The 17,679-nt window shown below is 42.0% G+C and overlaps 1 protein-coding gene across 4 annotated transcripts in view; it reads left to right on the top strand.

Annotated features, from left to right (window-relative positions):
• Window positions 1-17,467, top strand: part of CHRDL1 (chordin like 1) — a 112,653-nt gene extending 95,186 nt beyond the window's left edge. For 2 of the 4 annotated variants that reach the window (XM_045538142.1, XM_045538141.1), the window contains exons 8-12: window positions 686-854; window positions 4,333-4,527; window positions 9,781-9,948; window positions 12,038-12,127; window positions 15,081-17,467. In XM_045538142.1, coding sequence (XP_045394098.1) covers window positions 686-854; window positions 4,333-4,527; window positions 9,781-9,948; window positions 12,038-12,127; window positions 15,081-15,211 — 753 coding nt within the window. In that variant the 3' untranslated portion in view covers window positions 15,212-17,467. Of the gene's footprint in view, window positions 1-685; window positions 855-4,332; window positions 4,543-9,780; window positions 9,949-12,037; window positions 12,128-15,080 lie in introns of all 4 variants that reach the window. The other 2 variants (XM_045538140.1, XM_045538139.1) reach the window with 1 other exon arrangement.
• The last annotated feature ends 212 nt before the right edge of the window (window positions 17,468-17,679 follow it).

The raw sequence follows: 17,679 nt of genomic DNA, 5'->3' as shown, positions 1-17,679 counted from the left end.
CCTACTTTAAAAAAAACCCTCAAAGCCTTCCACATCCTCACCTCTATTGCTTACCAAATAAAGTCCTTACCCCTTAGCCTGTCATTTAAAGTCCTCCATGATCTGGCTCCCATCCATTTTTGGAAAGTTATCCTTCAACTGTTCCCTTTTATGGACTCTGTGTTCTCTGCTACACCTTCTCAATTTGGAAACCCCTGCCTGGACTATTGCACACAAACTCTGCCTATAAAAAAAAGTCTACCCACCCTTTGTGGCCCACGTCACAAACTTTCCCTAACTGGAAGCTCTCTTTTCCTCCTGATTTGCACAGTACTTTTTATTTCTCCTGTAGCTTCTGTTACATTCTGCCTTGTGTTGAAAACTACTGTCTTAGCTCTGAAACCCGAATCTGAAAGTCTTTGGAGCAGGAAGGACACTTTAGCCCTTTCAGTTGTTTTATCCCCCGGGAGTTTGTTTATAGATCTAGGCTCATCTTTTAGAAGAAGGGAGAAAAACCTCAGTATATTGAAGAGCTGCTTTTACATTATCACATCCATGTTTCTATTGGTGTAGGTGGGCGTGCAGCTAAGATCAGAGGTCATCACTATAAATCAAAATCATCAAATGGCTTCTAATATATATAACTGAATCTCTGCCATCTTATTGGCGGACTTCTTAGACAGAATTTGTTCTTGTCGTTTTACAGAGACATTCTTACCACCGCTCTCACTATGATCCTCCATCAAGCCGACAGGCTGGAGGTCTGCCCCGCTTTCCTGGAGCCAGAAGTCACCGGGGAGCACTTATGGATTCCCAGCAAGCATCAGGGACCATTGTGCAAATTGTCATCAATAACAAACACAAGCATGGACAAGGTAAGGGGCATCCCCCTTTTATACACTTCCACATTTTGGCTTCAGCAGCTTTGGTCTTTAGAGGGCTGGAGGTAGAACAGGACCCTTTCTCCCACAAAAATCACATATTCACACATGGCTCACTCACCATCAAGTCTACAGAGTATGGACAAGTGACTCCAAGGGACTCTTAGGGCTTCCCTAAATGCAGCCAAAAGAGCATAGTCAGGGCCCCTTTGCTTGTGAAGCAGCCTCCAATATTTTCTCAGTTGACCCTGGGGGTTGTAAGCTGTTTGGGAAAATTTCATGAGTCTTTAAGAGAATGAGAGGTGGTTCATTTTCCCATAGGGCACCAACATTCAAAGGCACTCAGTGCCAAACACTTCTGAAACTCTTATCCATACCTTTAGAAATAGCAATTCTCACACCTTAGTGCACCCCAGATTCTTCTGGGGCTCGTGTTAAAAATATATATATTCCTGGCCCCATACTCAGAGGTTCCGGTTCAATATGTAGCATATGAAATTATCCCTAGAAATGAGTAATCCAGTGAGAAATGCAGAAACCACCTGGCTGAGCACCAGGAGGACCGATCAGGTTAACACTAACGTGCAGCCCATTCAGCCGACCAACTGGCTGCAGCGCGCACCTACAGACATCCTCGGCCCCGATTTCTTCCTGTACAACATTATCTGGCTTCTGCACCCCCCTCCCAGTAGCAGGGATGCGGGGAGGAGAAATTCAACCAAACAATTGACTTCTTACTTTTTTAGGCGTCCTGTCAACCAGCTCTTCGGAGCAAGAGCTCAGCTGGTTCCTTTTTATGAAACCACAAACATGTTTTGTTTCCTTTAAAGCGAAAACAAATCAAAGGCAGTTCTCTGAATGGGTTAAAAGTAATAAATTATTAAACCAAATGATTGAATAATATGAGTGAAAAACAATCCGTTACAAAGAACTCCTACCATAAATCTCAATAAAGCTAGTCAAGCCAAATCTAGTTGATCACATCTGTTCCTAGTTAGATGTAAATTTCAGATTACAGATAAAAAATTAAATTGCTTTTGAAACTTACAGTCTGAAAAGAACATTCAAAATAAAACTCTTAATAAAAAATGGTGGTGTATTAGAAGAATTGGAAATATTTACTATCGATCTGTGTTTGATTGGAAATGTATTATTTTTAAGTTCCAAAGCATTCTGATACAAGTTTATGAAATGAGGAGGAGGAGTTAGGTAAAGATACAGTTTGATTTTCAATCCTAAATTTCCCCCAATAGATTCCATTTGCTCTAAAAGTTATTTCAAAGCCTTTTAAAAAAAGTGTGGGAAAATGGACTTTGAAAATCCCAAATCCCATAATTTCCACAAGGAGTCTTTATTTTCAGGGCAGAGGCTCATCCCTTGATTTTCTCCGTGTCCTACCAAAGTCCCAGCTGGTTTACATTTATTCATTTGTCCCCATTGATTTGGATGCAGCAGTTCACTTTTGACCTTTCTATTATAGTTCACTGGAGAATCACTTGTCCCCACTCCCAAATCCTAACTCCCCAGCTGGATGATTCAAAATCGTCTTGAGAATTTTTTGGTGGGCAGAAGGCTGTGTTTGCCTCTAGGGAGTTGACCTCACCCTGTTCTACTGCAATGTGTGGGCTCTCACCCAGTCTGGACTGTTCCCTTAGTCAACATGCTTAGGGGAGAGGGAACCTAGCTATATAACGCTAGGAGTCCTGCCTGCCCTGCTCTTCAGCATGGCTCACCCTCTCCCTTGGCTTGCCTGCTTATGATGTGGTTCTCTGAGATACATCTACTTGGTTCCTTGTTAGAATCAAAGAGGAGAAGTGACAGGATTCCACTGTTTTGAACTTGAATCCAGCCTAAATGTTCTTGAGGCAGACCGTGTACTCACTTGATCGCATTGTTTAGAAGGGAATGTCACTGTCTGGAGAAGAGAGAGAAGAGGTGAGGGCAGGGGAGAGAACAACACATCTGGCCTGTTTTGTGTGATCCTGTCCACGGCCCTGAGCCTCACAGTTGAGGTGTTAAGTTTCTGTTCCGTCTCGCTGTAAGATTGGGAGCCTCTCTGGTTTGGGTTCTTGAAGATCTTTACATGAATTGACCGGTTAGAGTGCCCAGTAATCCAGCAGCCCTTGCAAAGGACAGGAAAGGCAGCCAGCAATCATCCGTATTTCCTAATGTGACCCAGTGGACTCGATGAAAAAGAAATAACCCAATGATTCATCCTTCTGAGGCCATTGTCTTGCAGCCAAATCAGTCAGTTCCTAGAAACGCCCCAAGTGGGGCTATTTCTCCCCCTGCCCCCAGCCCCGCCTGAAGTGATACAACCCACCCTAGAGATGTTGTTGATTGGGATGCCGACAGATCTCCCTGGGTATGATGAGGTGATGGGAATAATGAGAAATACAGCCAGTCCCAGTCATGGCTTGAAATCTCCACAATGCTCCTGCACTCTCAAAAAGGAAGAAAACTCATGCTCAGACTCTCCATTGACAGCCCTGTGTAGTTCTTATCCTGGAGCCTGGCTCCATGCCTTACAGTAGGAGCTGGGTATGTTTTGGGTTGATTTGCATGGAAGGATGTTCCTGTGGCCCCTTCCCTTTATAGGCCACTTGGCCTGTAGCCCAAATGCTTGCTCTTTCAAGGCTCCTCAGAAAACATGAAGCCAGTGACTTCACTTCCCACTCAACAAAGGTCAGACTGCCAAAGGATATCAGTGGAGCAGGCAGTGATTTACCTGTAGCCAAATCTCTACAGCCACTGTGAGGAGGGAGACTGAGGAAATTGCCTGAAGATTAAAGGCATACAAGGCTATCCCTTCACAAGTTACCTAGGAGGCATTGGTCCTTTCCCTCTCAACCTCATCTTAGCATTTTCCTTCCCACACCAGGGAGTAGGCCCACACAACTAAGTTCCACACCCGTATATGTTGGTAGATCAGACTCTCACAGCATTGAACATTCTGAATGGATTTGCTTCAGGATCTGGAAGAAACTCGCCCTTTAGGAAGAGCAGTAGGTTTTGCATCTAGCCTCCCTGGAAAGCAAAAATCTCTAGGAAATTTTCATGCTTAGTAGCACATCAACTAGGGCCATAGAAACCTTCCATAGAACTGCAGATATTAATACTACATTTATACTAGAGATTTCTTATCAGATGCTCAGGACAGATAGAACTCTGCTTTCATGCGTTTATTCATTCCTCCATTTTAAAAAAATATTTATGAACTGCCTACTATGTGTCAGGCCATTTGTGAGCATCCAAAGGCCACTGCTAAAGAATCTAGGGAGCTGCTGACAGTAGAATGTGGCCCAGGCTGTTTTTTGGTCACAGAGACTGCCCTGTAAATGTATCTCCATGACCATGACAAGAACAAAAGATACTTGATATGTTAGGGAGTTCGTATGGGGCTTGGGTTTTGAGCATAGAGACCCATTTTAGCTCCTTAGCTTTTAGTTTTCATTTCTGTGTTCTCTTCCAGTATGTGTTTCCAATGGAAAGACCTATTCCCATGGCGAGTCCTGGCACCCAAACCTCCGGGCATTTGGCATTGTGGAGTGTGTGCTGTGCACTTGTAATGTCACCAAGCAAGAGTGTAAGAAAATCCACTGCCCCAATCGATACCCCTGCAAGTATCCTCAAAAAATAGATGGGAAGTGCTGCAAGGTGTGTCCAGGTAAAAAGGCAAAAGGTGCGTTGGTTGGAGGCTCTGCCTTTGTTTGACTGAAATCCTCACATAGTCCTTCTCAACTTTCTTTGAGCATCAGAAACACAATCAATCTGTTATATAATTATAATGATAATACTTCTAATAATGATGGACTTCATTCTCTCCTTTCTTGAAAGACCAAAAAGATGGTTGCTTGGAAGAAATTTACTACTCAGAAGTATACTAGGGATTTGCTTGTGTCTACCAATACTTCCCATGAGCCCTAAGTGCTGAACTTCTCTGTGCTTTTCTACATAGTAGAGAATTTAGGTTATTGTGATTATTAAGAAGAACAGTAACACCTTTCATTTACATTAGCATTTAACTCATCAAAGCACAATCACATCCATTACACTTTTGAGACAAGATGAGAGTTATAGTCAAAGGAGACTGGGTTCTGGTCCAAATCTAAGTTGTTGCATGACTTGAAAATGTGCCATATCTACTCTGGGCCTCATCAGCCTTACTTGTACAATTAAAAGTTTGAAACAATTGATCTCTAAGCTCCCTTCTACACTAAAATCCTATGATTATATTGTTAGTTCTCTTCTGAAGATAAGAAAACTGAAGTGCATAAAGTGACTTGTCCAGAGTCATGCAACTAATTGATAATAAAACCAAGGCCTAGAACTCGGGTCACTTCCAGCCTATTCTCTTTTCTAGGCCAGTACAGAATGTCGACGGATTTAAAAAGGCAAATTAATTATTTAAATGGTGGTTTTAAAACATGAGCTACATAAAAATATAGTCCATAGTACTGGAGTTGACAGAGTGTGTTTATTGAGCATTTTCATGTAGACCAGTGGGTCCCAAACTTGCCTGCACATTGGGAGCTCCCAGAGAGCTTCTATAACTACCTGTGTCCCATCCCCAGAGATTATGATTTAATTGATTTGAGTTGTGGCCTGAGCTCTGGAGTTTTTTTAAAAGATCCCCAGGTGATATTAATGTGCAGAAAAGTTTGGGAACCACTACTGTAGGCCCAGGGTGTTTATGTTCTTGCTACTCCAAGTGTGGTTCATGGACCAGCAACATCTAGAGCTAGTTAAAAATGCTGAATCTCAGGCCCCTGTCCCAACCTTCTGCATCAGAATCTGCATTTCAACAAGATCCTCAGGTAATTCTAAGGCACATTAAAGTTTAAGAAGCCCTAATTTATGGCACAAACAAAATACTCCTCAGTGTGACAACCCCATCATCCAGAATAAACACAGGGCAGGGTGTGGATGGGAAGGACAGGAGCCACCTGATATGGAGTCGAGAACTGGGGCATTAAAATTTATGAGGAAATGTATTGATTACAGATAGGGAGAGAGCACTTTCTAAGGATTATATGGACACTGGGGCCTCTCAGCCATAATGACATATTATGACTTCCAAGTCTGTGATCTCACTAGATCCCCAAATCTCTTACTGTCACTTAGTGGCAGTTCTACCAGCACAATATTCTCTTCCTTCAGGGGTCTAATACCTGTAGTTTAAAAAGTAATGCAACAAGATCATTTCAGACAAAAACTGATAGTTGACTAAACTACCCATTCTGATCTGAATCTCAGACCTTCAGACCAAATCCCATTTCATTGTATGATTAGCATTTTATTGATGCAGGCAATTCAAATAAAAAGTAAAAGAATAAAAAAGTTATGAGAGCAGGACACACAACAGGCATTGCCTTTTAAATAATTGCCCTCTCAGGTTGGTAATGTTTATTAAAACATTTGGCTAAATAATTCCACCCTTCAGAATCATAAGACAGTAATCAGAGACATACACAAAGACACACAAACAAGGATTTTTGCCACAGTGTTGTTTACAATAGTGAAGAATTGGAAGCAGTCTGAAAATCCACCAATATGGGAATGGTTATATAAATTATGGTATATCTGTACTGCAGAATATTAATACAGCCATTAAAAATCATTAAAATCACCAAGATTTAATGTCACAGAAAGATATTTGCAATATATTTGAAGCAAAAAGAGCAAGCTCAAAAATGTGTATATAATGATCCCACTTTGTTGTTAAAAAAGGAAATGCTTATATACATTAAGGCCAAAAAAAAAAAAAGACTGGAAGAGCATATGGCAGAATATTAATAGTGACCTTATTTGGGAGACTGATTATAGGTAATTTTTATTTATTTTTTGGCTTATTTGTATTTTCTAAATTTTCAGTAGTAAACATGTGTTAATTTTATAAGTATAAAAATAATAAAAGTTATCATTTAGAAAACTGCATTCCAGCATCCCATTTGGCAGTATGTTACAATCTGATTGACTAAATCAATTTCTCTGGAAGAGCTGCTTTATCTGCTTTCCCACCCTACTCCAGTATGAGGAGATAGATTAATTGATCAACATGGAAGGAAAGAGCTTCTGTCCCATTCTGTGTATCTGTCTCTCAGTGGGCCAGACATGAGTTTCTGCATGTTGAACCACTCCTGCTAGTCACATTGCCTAAGAGGCATTATCTACATAGCCCAGGGCACCTGCTCCAGGTACTCAGCAACTGCAGAGCATCAGGGAGTATGTACTCGTTCGTGCATTCAATCTGGAAATATTTATTAAATGCCTACTGTGTGTGTGCAAGACACTGAGGATAGAGAGATGAACAAGACAGACAAAGGCTACTTGTTGGCATAGTCCTTACATTCTAGTGGAGAAGAAAGACAGTGAACCCAAATCAATAAGGTAATTTTAGATTGTGACGGGTACTGTGAAGAGAAAGCAAACTGGATCAAGAGATAGTGAAGCGGGTAGGGAGGTAGCAGGAAGCACTTTTGAAAGAATGGTCAGGGAAACCTCTGGAAATTAAATAAATAACCGGTATTTGAGTAGCGTCCTGAATGATGTGAAGGGGTGAGAAATGGGATGATCATGATATCACTGGCCTCTTAAAAAAATGACACACAACACAGAGAAATAGGAACAAGGGAGTGAGGAGGGAAGAAGATAGAAGCAAAAAAGAGCAGTAAATTCAGTTGTGTTGATAAGGGAAAAGAGATAAATCAAATTCACTAATAATCCAGCCAAAAGTTTCATTGTAACAAATGATTGCAGGCTCCTACAGTAGCAAAGGAGGGCAAAAATAAAGGATGTGAGTTTTGCCTCTCTCTCTTCCCTTTGCTCTTGTAGAGGCTGGCCTTGTCTTGCGTATCAGTGGCCACCTACAGGGTTGGATGAGGCTTCCACTTCCTGAAGGTTCGCTGGCTCACATCTCACACCCACTGTATCACCCCAATACCTAGAATTCCCATAATTACACTCCTTTTGGGTTATGGCATAAAATCTCCTGTTAAAACTTAAAAATTTGCTGGGCTGGGATAATACATCTTTATCAGTCATCACTATTTCCATAAGGAATGGTTTCTCCATTTCTTAGTTCTAGAGGGCTCAGGGCAGGAGCATTATCATGGAAAGTATAAATGACCAGAAATGACTTCAAACGTGGCATGCTTCCCCAAAAGAAAATGAGAGTATGTGAACATGGAGTGATTAGAAAGTACCTTGAGGTGGAGAGTGTAGAAAGTGGAGGATGTTGCCGAGTAGGTAGTTCTAAAGACAAACTTTGCTTTTCTTAGTATTTTCTCGTGGCAGCCAGGGTTGAGTCAATAATGGGTTTTGTTGTTTGTAGACCCCTCTGGTCCAGTAAATTAAGCTCTTGGTGGGAGGGTGGAGCAGGATGACTGTTTAGGCTACTGGGAGACCTTTTAGCATATTATATACTCCCATTGCCATCATGGATTTCATAAACTGTTTATAGCTGTAACGAATATTAAGCTGGTGACCAGAGTTTAACAAGTGAACTCAGCTCTCATTCTAAAAGTGATAATTGAATACATAGAATTCCCTGTACACTCAGTGACTTCCCTGCCTCCACCCATTTGAAAAGTGCTAGTACACAACCCCATAATTACCTAACATCACCAAAAAGACTGGCCCACTGAATAATTAAATAGCTAAAACAGAAGGACAAAAGGAGAAAGGAAGCTTAATTCTAGGATAATCCACAAATTGAGTAATCCAATCTGGAATCATCAAGAGAAGAATTTGGTTTTGTACTTACAGTGCCAAATGGTGATGGGGGTGGGAAAGCTAATCAGGTCAGCAAGAGACATGCAATAGCAATTTGATTACAACTTCTATTCCAAATGTGTCTGATTGGCTAACAGTGAGTCTCCCTAATTAGAGTCACAGATCCAAAGCACTCGACATTCAATGGTTTCATCCACAATGATTCAGATATTCTTACAGATGGCTTCTGCACATATTCAAAGTTTTCAGGGTGTCCAAGGCTTCTCTTTGTTGTTCCTGATTTGAATGTGCACTTTAAGTATGCAGCTGAAGAGGGTGCTGATTACAAGGCCAGCAAAGAAACTTAACTCACTGATAACTAACCAAGAGAAACTTTTTTTTGGTAGAGGGCTAAGGAAAGGGGAGGCTGGAGCAGAATGGGGAGTATTAGGGGGTAGTACCTTTGTGCCTGGAAGCTGCAATTCAACAGTTTAGTTTACACATTAAATGATCCATAGTTGAGGGATTTAACCAGTTTTTTGTGTCTCCCAACCGTTCATTTGGCATTGCATACATATGACTAATCTGACATCTAGGTTTTGGCACTGGTGTTGATCCAGCATTATCGTTCCCCTTACAAACAAATCAAAGAGCATTCAGAAATGTCAAGCCAATTTGGATAGATCCTTTGGGCAAGTATATGCACATAAATGAGTGTCATGAATGTTTTCTAAGTATACCTAAATGATGTCAGGGAAGTTAACTAAGGCCCTTTGTCAGCCCATTCCCTGGGCCTCTCTTGGCAACACTGGGGTGGACAGAACATTATCCTGACCCAGTATGGAAAATCCTGTGTTCCCTTAAGTGCCTAAGAGATTTGTACCTGGCTACATTTTTCCTTCTCATGAAAGTCTACTTCTCAGTGATGGTGGTAGGGGGCCAGTGTTCTACAAGACTGTGGATTCTGTCAACGCATGGGCTTCAATCAACAATTATATGCTCCTTTGTGATTTAGTGGTGTTTACAGGGGCAACCTAAGCTGAGCTAATGAAATAGGAATAGAATTTCTATCTCTGGTGGAATGTTCTTGTCAATTGTCCACTTTTGATAAGTGTGAGATGTTATAAACAGTGAGACTGATAAATGCAGAAGTTCACTTCTGATTGTAGAAAATCATGACAAAACTCTACTTGCTTCCTGATTCCAGAAGAACTTCCAGGCCAAAGCTTTGACAGCAAAGGCTACTTTTGTGGAGAAGAAACGATGCCTGTGTATGAGTCTGTATTTATGGAGGATGGAGAAACTACCAGAAAAATAGCACTGGAGACTGAAAGACCACCTCAGGTAGAGGTCCACGTCTGGACCATTCGAAAGGGTAAGCAAGACAGCATTCATTTAGTCATTGTGAGGGGGACACAGAGAAGGAAGGTAATATTCACCTTAATTTTGCTTCAACCTATTCCTCTGGGTCAGAGTTTTCCTGATGACTTAGAAACTGACACATGTCTAACACAGTTGGCATTATGGCCTTTCAAATTTAACCATGGTCTGTGCTAAAGATTGACTCTTGGGGTTCCCAAGGTTGTCTTTCTCATACCACCTAAAGGTGGATAAGTGGTTCTCAACCCTGGCTGCATATCAGAGTCATCAGGGAGAGTCTTGGGTTTTTAAAAGAAAATATGAAATGTCTGGGCCCTGCCCCCAGAGATTCTGATTAGTTGGTCTGAGGTGGGGCTTGAGCATCAGCATTTTTTCTTAAGGCTCCGCAGGTGACTCTAATGTGTGGCCAGAGTTGCAGACTACAGAACTTTAGTCTACTGTTCTTTCCAATATAAAGCTCGACAAACATGAAAATCCATTCATTCAGTGCAAAGCTGAGTCCCTAGAATCGTGCTGTGTATTCTAGGGTAAGACAAATTTAAAACATCATCCCTGCGCTCAGGAAGATTACAATAGTCTCACTGAAGAAACCACCCCAGTCATGATGTCCAATTCCTTTTCTGGTTACTCAGTGACTACCAAAGTAAGCCGCATTCTGTTCATTGTGATCCCACAGCTATTCTAACGATTCTGTAGGTTTATGATTAGTGCTGATCTAGTCTGGTTAGTTTTTCTAGGAATCCAAATGTAGAGGTGATATTTCAAATGGAAAATATTACACATCTCTTTGCTACTGGCTCCCACATCAGACTCGAGAGTGCACAAACTTTAGTGTGCTTCAGCATCACTCAAGGAGCTGGTTTAAAATGCAGATACCTGGCCCCATCCCAAAGATGCAAATTCAGTAGGCCTTGGGTAGGGTCTAAACATTTGCATGTTTAACAAATAGCCAGGTTATTTTAATGCAGGTGGCACTTTGGACCATAACTTGAGAAACATTGCTCTAGTATTTATGGGGCTTTTTTTTCCTCTCCCTTTTCACCACAGCCTTTCTTTCTCTAAAGAATGAGTTCTCCCTTATTGTTTAAAAAAGATGCTTGAACATACATGTTTCTCATTCATGCTTATTTTTGCTCTATACCTAGGAGTGTTTATTTTCCATTTCTAACTCCCTAGATCGTCCCTAATGGGTCACCTAGAACTAGGCACAGGTCTGTTGGGTTCCCCAGCAGGGGGCCCACTATTCGGCACCTGACATCTTTCACCCCACAGAGGTGTGTGGTTGGTTTTCAACTTGCTAGTGTATCATCTAAATATCTTTTTGTTCACAGTGCTGGATTAACAAGGTCTGTGCTTGGTGGCCAGAGAAAAACCCAGGCTTCATCTACTTTGCCCCCATCTAAATAGAACACTTGCGGATCATTTAAGTGGGCTCTAAAACGTTGGTTCTTAACTACAAGGCAGTTTGCAGTTGTTTACCTGTTTGTAATAAAAGCTATTCAGCCAAGGTTGAGACTGTGGGGGCTGCTCTATTTTAACTCTCCCCATGTTTTACAAGGGAAGTATAAATGAGCTATGATTATTTCCCAGCGGAAAATATGCTTTTCAGTGAGTTCAGGAATAGGGGTGGCTTCTCCATTTACATAAACAACCTGCCTGCAGTCCTACTGCTGGCTCATTGCTTAGCCAGGAGGGCAGCCCAGTGGTTCAGCAGGGACACAGTCTACCCAGATTTGGGGCTAGGACAGAATTTCTAATACTGCCTTTGGCTGCAGAAGCTCCAACCAGCACTCACGCTTGATTCCATGTGGCTTTCCCTAGGAGGGGGTCCCACGGTGAGCAGCACTATCTCCCTTATCTTCATCTCCTGGAGAAGCCAAGGGGAGGCCAGTGAGCCAAGGAAACAAATGGAGTCAATTATAACCCTTGAGCCATCCAAGTTCTTGGTTAAGCACATTACACAGCCCAACTCGATACTCTTAAGCCCTAGTAATGAGATGATATGCTCAGCCCAAGCAGAAAAAGGGGTTGGTGTCTCCAGATAGAGCGTCTGACCACCTGCCCCACTTTGTGCTTGGCCCCAGGCATTCTCCAGCACTTCCATATTGAGAAGATCTCCAAGAGGATGTTTGAGGAGCTTCATCACTTCAAGCTGGTGACCAGGACAACCCTGAGTAAGTGATATCTCTCCTTACTCCTCCCTGGAAAACACATCCAGTTTCCAATGTAGCATAGCCATAACTAAAGTCCCTCTGCATTCTCAATGTACATTAGCAATGCTCAGTATCAACATTAGAGGATCTTCTGCCTGTCTTCTGGGTGACTTAGTGAACGGGGTGTCTGAATGTAATCTTAAAAGCTTGGACACGGTGAGTACAAACCCAGATGTAGTCTGAGTATAAGCTGCCTCAGGTAAAGGCCTCCTGAATGTCTTTAAGGAAACTGCTAAGCCCAGACTCTCAAGAAGGTTGGAGAAGCTCAGAAGATTCCAGATCTAGTATATTTATGGAGACTTAAATCTGGAAGGCTATGACTTCTGGTGGTGGGGATGAGAGACAGAGAGAAAATGAATGCATATCAATTCCCATGTTGTATCAGAGCTCTTTGACTCTTTGGGAACGGGCCCTGGGTGGCAATGTTTCTTTAAAGCATTCAGGCACTCAAGAATACTTGTAGCTCTCCCACTTTCTACACTAGATGGAGCCTGGGGACTAGATACTGCTAGGCACTGTGGGGTGGGGAGCACTTCTAGTGGAATAAAAGCACACAATTTCTATCCACAGGGAATTCTAATGGGCGAGACAGAACATGAAAATGTCTTCAGTATGAATTAGTATAGCTCTGAGGAGTTAAATAACTAAGTGCTCAGGGGAATCTGCAAAGAACAATGAGATGAGAGCCAGGTGGGCTTAGTCGGGGAAGGCTTCGGGGAGGAGGTGTGTTTTGAAAGAGAAGGGTGTGACTGGGTAACAGTCACAGGTCAGGAAATCAGTCCAGGAGGAGGGTGCAGCCTAAGAGAAGACTCAGACAGGAGCAAACAAGAAATGTGGGTGGGGGTGAGGAATGATCTCAAAGGCCACAGAGGGTGCACTGAAAGATGAGAAGAGTTTGGAGGTAAGAAGTAGTCAGAGGGCCTGGAAGAAGCCAGTAAAAAGTTCAGATGTAAGGCAAGTAGCATTGGGAGTTGCTGCAAACTTACCAACAGCATAGCAATGTCAAAGTGGTGCTTTGGAAAGATGTCTCTGGGCTATCAAATGAATTCCTTAAGCACATACTTTCATAAAGCCAGATTATGAAGAGCCTAGTTTGCCATGCTAAGAAGTTGGGCTTGATTTCCAGGCCAGAGAACCCCAGTGGAGGATTTTAAGCAAGTGAACAGTACATTCAGATCTGTTTTTAAGAGGTCCTTGCTGTGTGGAGTGAAAGGTAGACTCCTAGTGAGAGGGCTGGTGATAGTCTGAATTAGGAAGTGATTATAGTATATTAAATCATTGAGACAGGGGAGGAGAGGTCACTGTGAGACATTTCTGAGGTTAAATCAACAAGATCAGTATCAAAAAGAGAAATGAGTTTGGAATGACTCCAATATTAACAACTTTATAGGCTGAGTGAATAGTAATGCCATTCACCAATGGGGAAAACTCTGAAGAATAAGCAGGTATTGGTGAAAAAAAGTTTCACTTGGAACATGTTTAGATTAAGATGCATAAGGTCCATCTGAGCAGAGTTATTCAATAGGCAGCTGGAAAGAGAGTCAATGAGGTCAACTGTTTATCTTCTGCAGGACTGATAGAAAAGAAACTGGACAGTATGAGAATTCCAATGGAGGAGTTGGGAGTCCTTACATGTGAGTAAGGAACTAAGGAGGCAGAGTCTAGGATCCCAGGGTCAATGATGTGACTTTTGAAATGACATCTTTTAGTTCCTACTGTGAACAAGGCACTGTGCTAGGCTCCAGGGGACATGAAAGAGGATCTTGACGTACTCTGTGCCCATAACAGGATTTGGGGAGTATAATGGAGTAGTTTGTGTGTGCTTCAAACTGTATGCAGCTTTAGGAAGTGGGTAATGATACGATCCTGCAGGGTCACCTGGAAACAAAGAAGAACAGGCCTGACTCCTGTATACAATGTGTTGAGCAGAGCCTGGCACATGATAGGACTTCAATCAAAGCTGGTTCCTTGCCCAAGCCTTCTTCTTCTTTTTCCTTCTACCTTCTCACTGAGTCAGAGAGAATAGGGAAAAGGGAGGAATCCAAGGGAAAAGGGGGCAGAGAAATCGAGTCCATAAGGAAGTGGAGGGTCATGTTTTTATGTGGCTAGGGAAAGAAAAGAGGTTCAAAACAGGTATTAGGTTAAGTTTGCTTACCTTGGACTAGGAGTTCTCTGGGTTGTAGCACCATGAGCGCAGAAATAAAAAGAAGACTGAAGAGGGTATCCAGAGTGGGCAGAGATAACAGGGAATGGAAGGAGTATAGCCAAGTTCACCCAAAGTGGAAAGGAATTCCATGGGGCATATGAGAATGGAACACTATAAGGAGCTAGGGGATTTAGGGGTGCTAAGGGAGTGTAAAGACAGCACCTGGACATAAGAGAAAGCAAAGGTGAGAAGTTTTGACAAAGAGTGGCAGGAATAGAGAAAATAGTGGTAAATAATCAAGTAATAATCAAGTAACCCAAACCAATATTTGGGGCCCCTAAGAGTGAGCAAAGCCCCAGTAATGCAATACATACTGTTTTTCAAAGTGCCTTTTTTTGACCTGGTGCCAAGTAAGCCATCAAAATAGCTAACAAACAGATAGATAGTGGAGCATTTTACAGATGCTAACAATACTGTAAAAATTCCAAGAATAATACTTAGGTTTTACTCTTAAGGAGGTAGTTATGTATTACTCTTGGGATTCTTACAAATGCTATGTGTTGAAATGAAAACTTCGTGGCCCATTTTCCATATTGGCCCCCAGAAAAGTGTTTGGGGGACTATTTTGCTAAAACCACCTGACATTGGTATTTCAAATCCCTTGGTGGGCCCATGAGTAAGTGGTAAGGTTGGGGGATATTGGTTCTATTTCTATTTTGCTCTTCTGTCCTCTTACACTCTCCTGGCCACTTTGTGTTTGCCTTTTAGGCCAGTGGAAGATATTCACTGAAGGAGAAGCTCAGATCAGCCAGATGTGTTCAAGTCGTGTGTGCAGAACAGAGCTTGAAGATTTGGTCAAGGTTTTGTACCTGGAGAGATCTGAAAAGGGCCACTGTTAGGCGAGACATACAGTATTGGATAGGGTAAAGCAAAAAAAAACTCAAGCTGCAGCCGGACTGCAGGCTTATTTTGCTTAAGTCAACAGTGCCCTAAAACCCCAAACTCAAAAGCAGTCAATTATTCACGCCATGCACAGCATAACTTGCTCGTTTATGTGGAGTGGTGTGTCAGCCCTTGAACATCTCCTCCAAAGACACTAGAAAAGTCTTGAATTATTTGTGGGAGGAGGAGGGATAGAACACCACAACATTGCTCTAGTTTCTTGGAGAATCACATTTCTTTACAGGTTAAAGACAAACAAAACCCCAGGGTTTCTATTCAGAAAGTTACTCAAATGAAAGAAAGAGAAGGGAATTGCTTAGTAGGAGTTCTGGAGTATAGAGCAATTATTTGTATGAAATTATACCCTTTGAATTTTAGAACATCTTGTGTTTTTTAAAAAAATTAATTCCTCATCCTCATACACACACATACATATGCACACCCCTACACCCATTAAACTACAATCTCCATTCTGAGGCAAAGCTAGCCTAGACCCTACCATACTTTCCCTTGCTTGGCTCCCAAGTAGCTTGGAGGTTCTTGGTGCCCAGGAGAATAAATAGAATTATGAGCAGAAGGCTCTGTCCCTAGATCTCTGATGTGGCTGTTGAAGCCACCAACTACAGTGGCAGGGTGAAGGATAAGAACACCATTTCATGGCCTCATTCACTTTGAAGTAGTTAATGACTTGTCCCTAATGATACCAATTCTCTTTTCTCCCTGAACCTGTGGGGCCTACAGAAAGAAGTTAGAATTAAGTAAAATTTTCAGAAACTGAATCCATATAAGACAAAATAATTATTGAAGAAGGGAGTTGATAGAAGTCAAAAGGCCATCTTTTTGTTTTCACATCAATAAAACTCAACAATTAATAGATCAATACTCACTAATTTTCTTGAGGCCACGGTTGTCTAGCCAGAAAACATAGGTTAAATTTTTAAACTGTAGAAGCTTCTTAAAGGGGCATTTTTCCTTCTTCTCCAATTATAGGAGTTGATTTTTTGTTCACAAAGTGGCTTGGTCTTCAGTAACTTCTGTGGTGTGTTAAGAGAGTTATTATTCATTTTTAGGGAGCTGGGAATTCTGATAAATATCTTTATCCTAAACGTATCTATCATCCTTGCCTTATCCATCAAACATGCATTTAAGCAAAGATTCTAGAGAAGGCCGCTCCTAAAATGTCTACTTGTAGCCCAATACCAGAGCATAAATTATCCATTCTGAGGTCTGGCTTTAGAAATCATCTTTGTGGGAAAACGTCACAACAAGGATCTCAAGCCTGCCTTATAGATTTGTTGTTCCCTCTGAGGGGCATGAATGAACTCTAGTGAGTACTTAGAGGTATTGAGGACCCAGAAATCCCGTATTTCCTGCTCCATGACTGTAAGTGAGAGACCTTTTTTTTTTCCTTAGAGTATTTGAAACTGATAGGGAAAAATGTCCAGTCTTTATGGCAACCTGGCATAAAGCAGTTGGTTCTCATAAAAGAGACACAAGGGCCTTGTGGGCAAGACTTCATGGAACAAGCCTCTTGCCGGCCCATCACACACATTCTCCTCGGAAGAGAGAGGTAGGACATCCTGGACCGAAAGGTCACAGAACACTGTTGTGTGTGTGGAGGGGGAGGGTTAAGCAGCTGCTGCCTCCCTCCCAGAGGTGGCAGCATTTCCGTAGTGTGGAGACCAGTAACAGGACCCTGAAGCAAAGCGGTGATTCCCCTTCTTGATGATTCACCCCAAAGCCTTCCCACCCAGGTGTTCTCTGAAAGCTCAGCCTTAAGGGAACACCCAGAGAGCTTCCCTAGATAGACTTCTGCCTCCAGGTGCTGGGACACACCTTTCCAACGTGCTGGGAGAAGCAGGAGCTAGGGAGTTGTGTTAAGTCAGCGTAGAAACCCTCCAGTGTTTGGTGTTGTGTAGAGAGTAGGACATAGGGAAAAGAGGCCAAGCTGCCTGTAGTTAATAAAGAAGAATGGATTTGGTTCTTCTTGTGTATTTATTTGTATCATAAACACTTGGAACAACAAAGACCATAAGCACCATTTAGCAGTTGTAGCCATTTTCTAGTTAACTCATGTAAACAAGTAAGAGTAATGTAACAGTATTACCCTTTCACTCTTCTCACAGGACATGTACCTCAATATGGTACTTATTTATGTAGTCACTGTATTTCTGGGTTTTTAAATTAATAAAAAAGTTAATTTTGAAAAATCATCTGCAGTCATGTCATGTAAGTGATTGACTCTCTGGCCTATACTGACGTGGGACTGGGTAACAGGTGATGGGTGGGCCTGGTGCTTTCACACTCACCTTGTCGTCCTCTCATACTATAGCACAGTAGTTAAGAATCTGAGCTTTGCAGTCAGACTACCTGGATTTGTTTTGTTTTTTGTTTTTATTTCAGCATATTATGGGGGTACAAAAGT

Source organism: Lemur catta, chromosome X (genome assembly GCF_020740605.2).
Source record: "Lemur catta isolate mLemCat1 chromosome X, mLemCat1.pri, whole genome shotgun sequence".
In the NCBI taxonomy this organism is placed as follows: Eukaryota; Metazoa; Chordata; class Mammalia; order Primates; family Lemuridae; genus Lemur; species Lemur catta.
The sequence above is the reverse complement of the archived record's forward strand: the minus strand, read 5'-3'. Positions and strand labels throughout refer to the sequence as shown.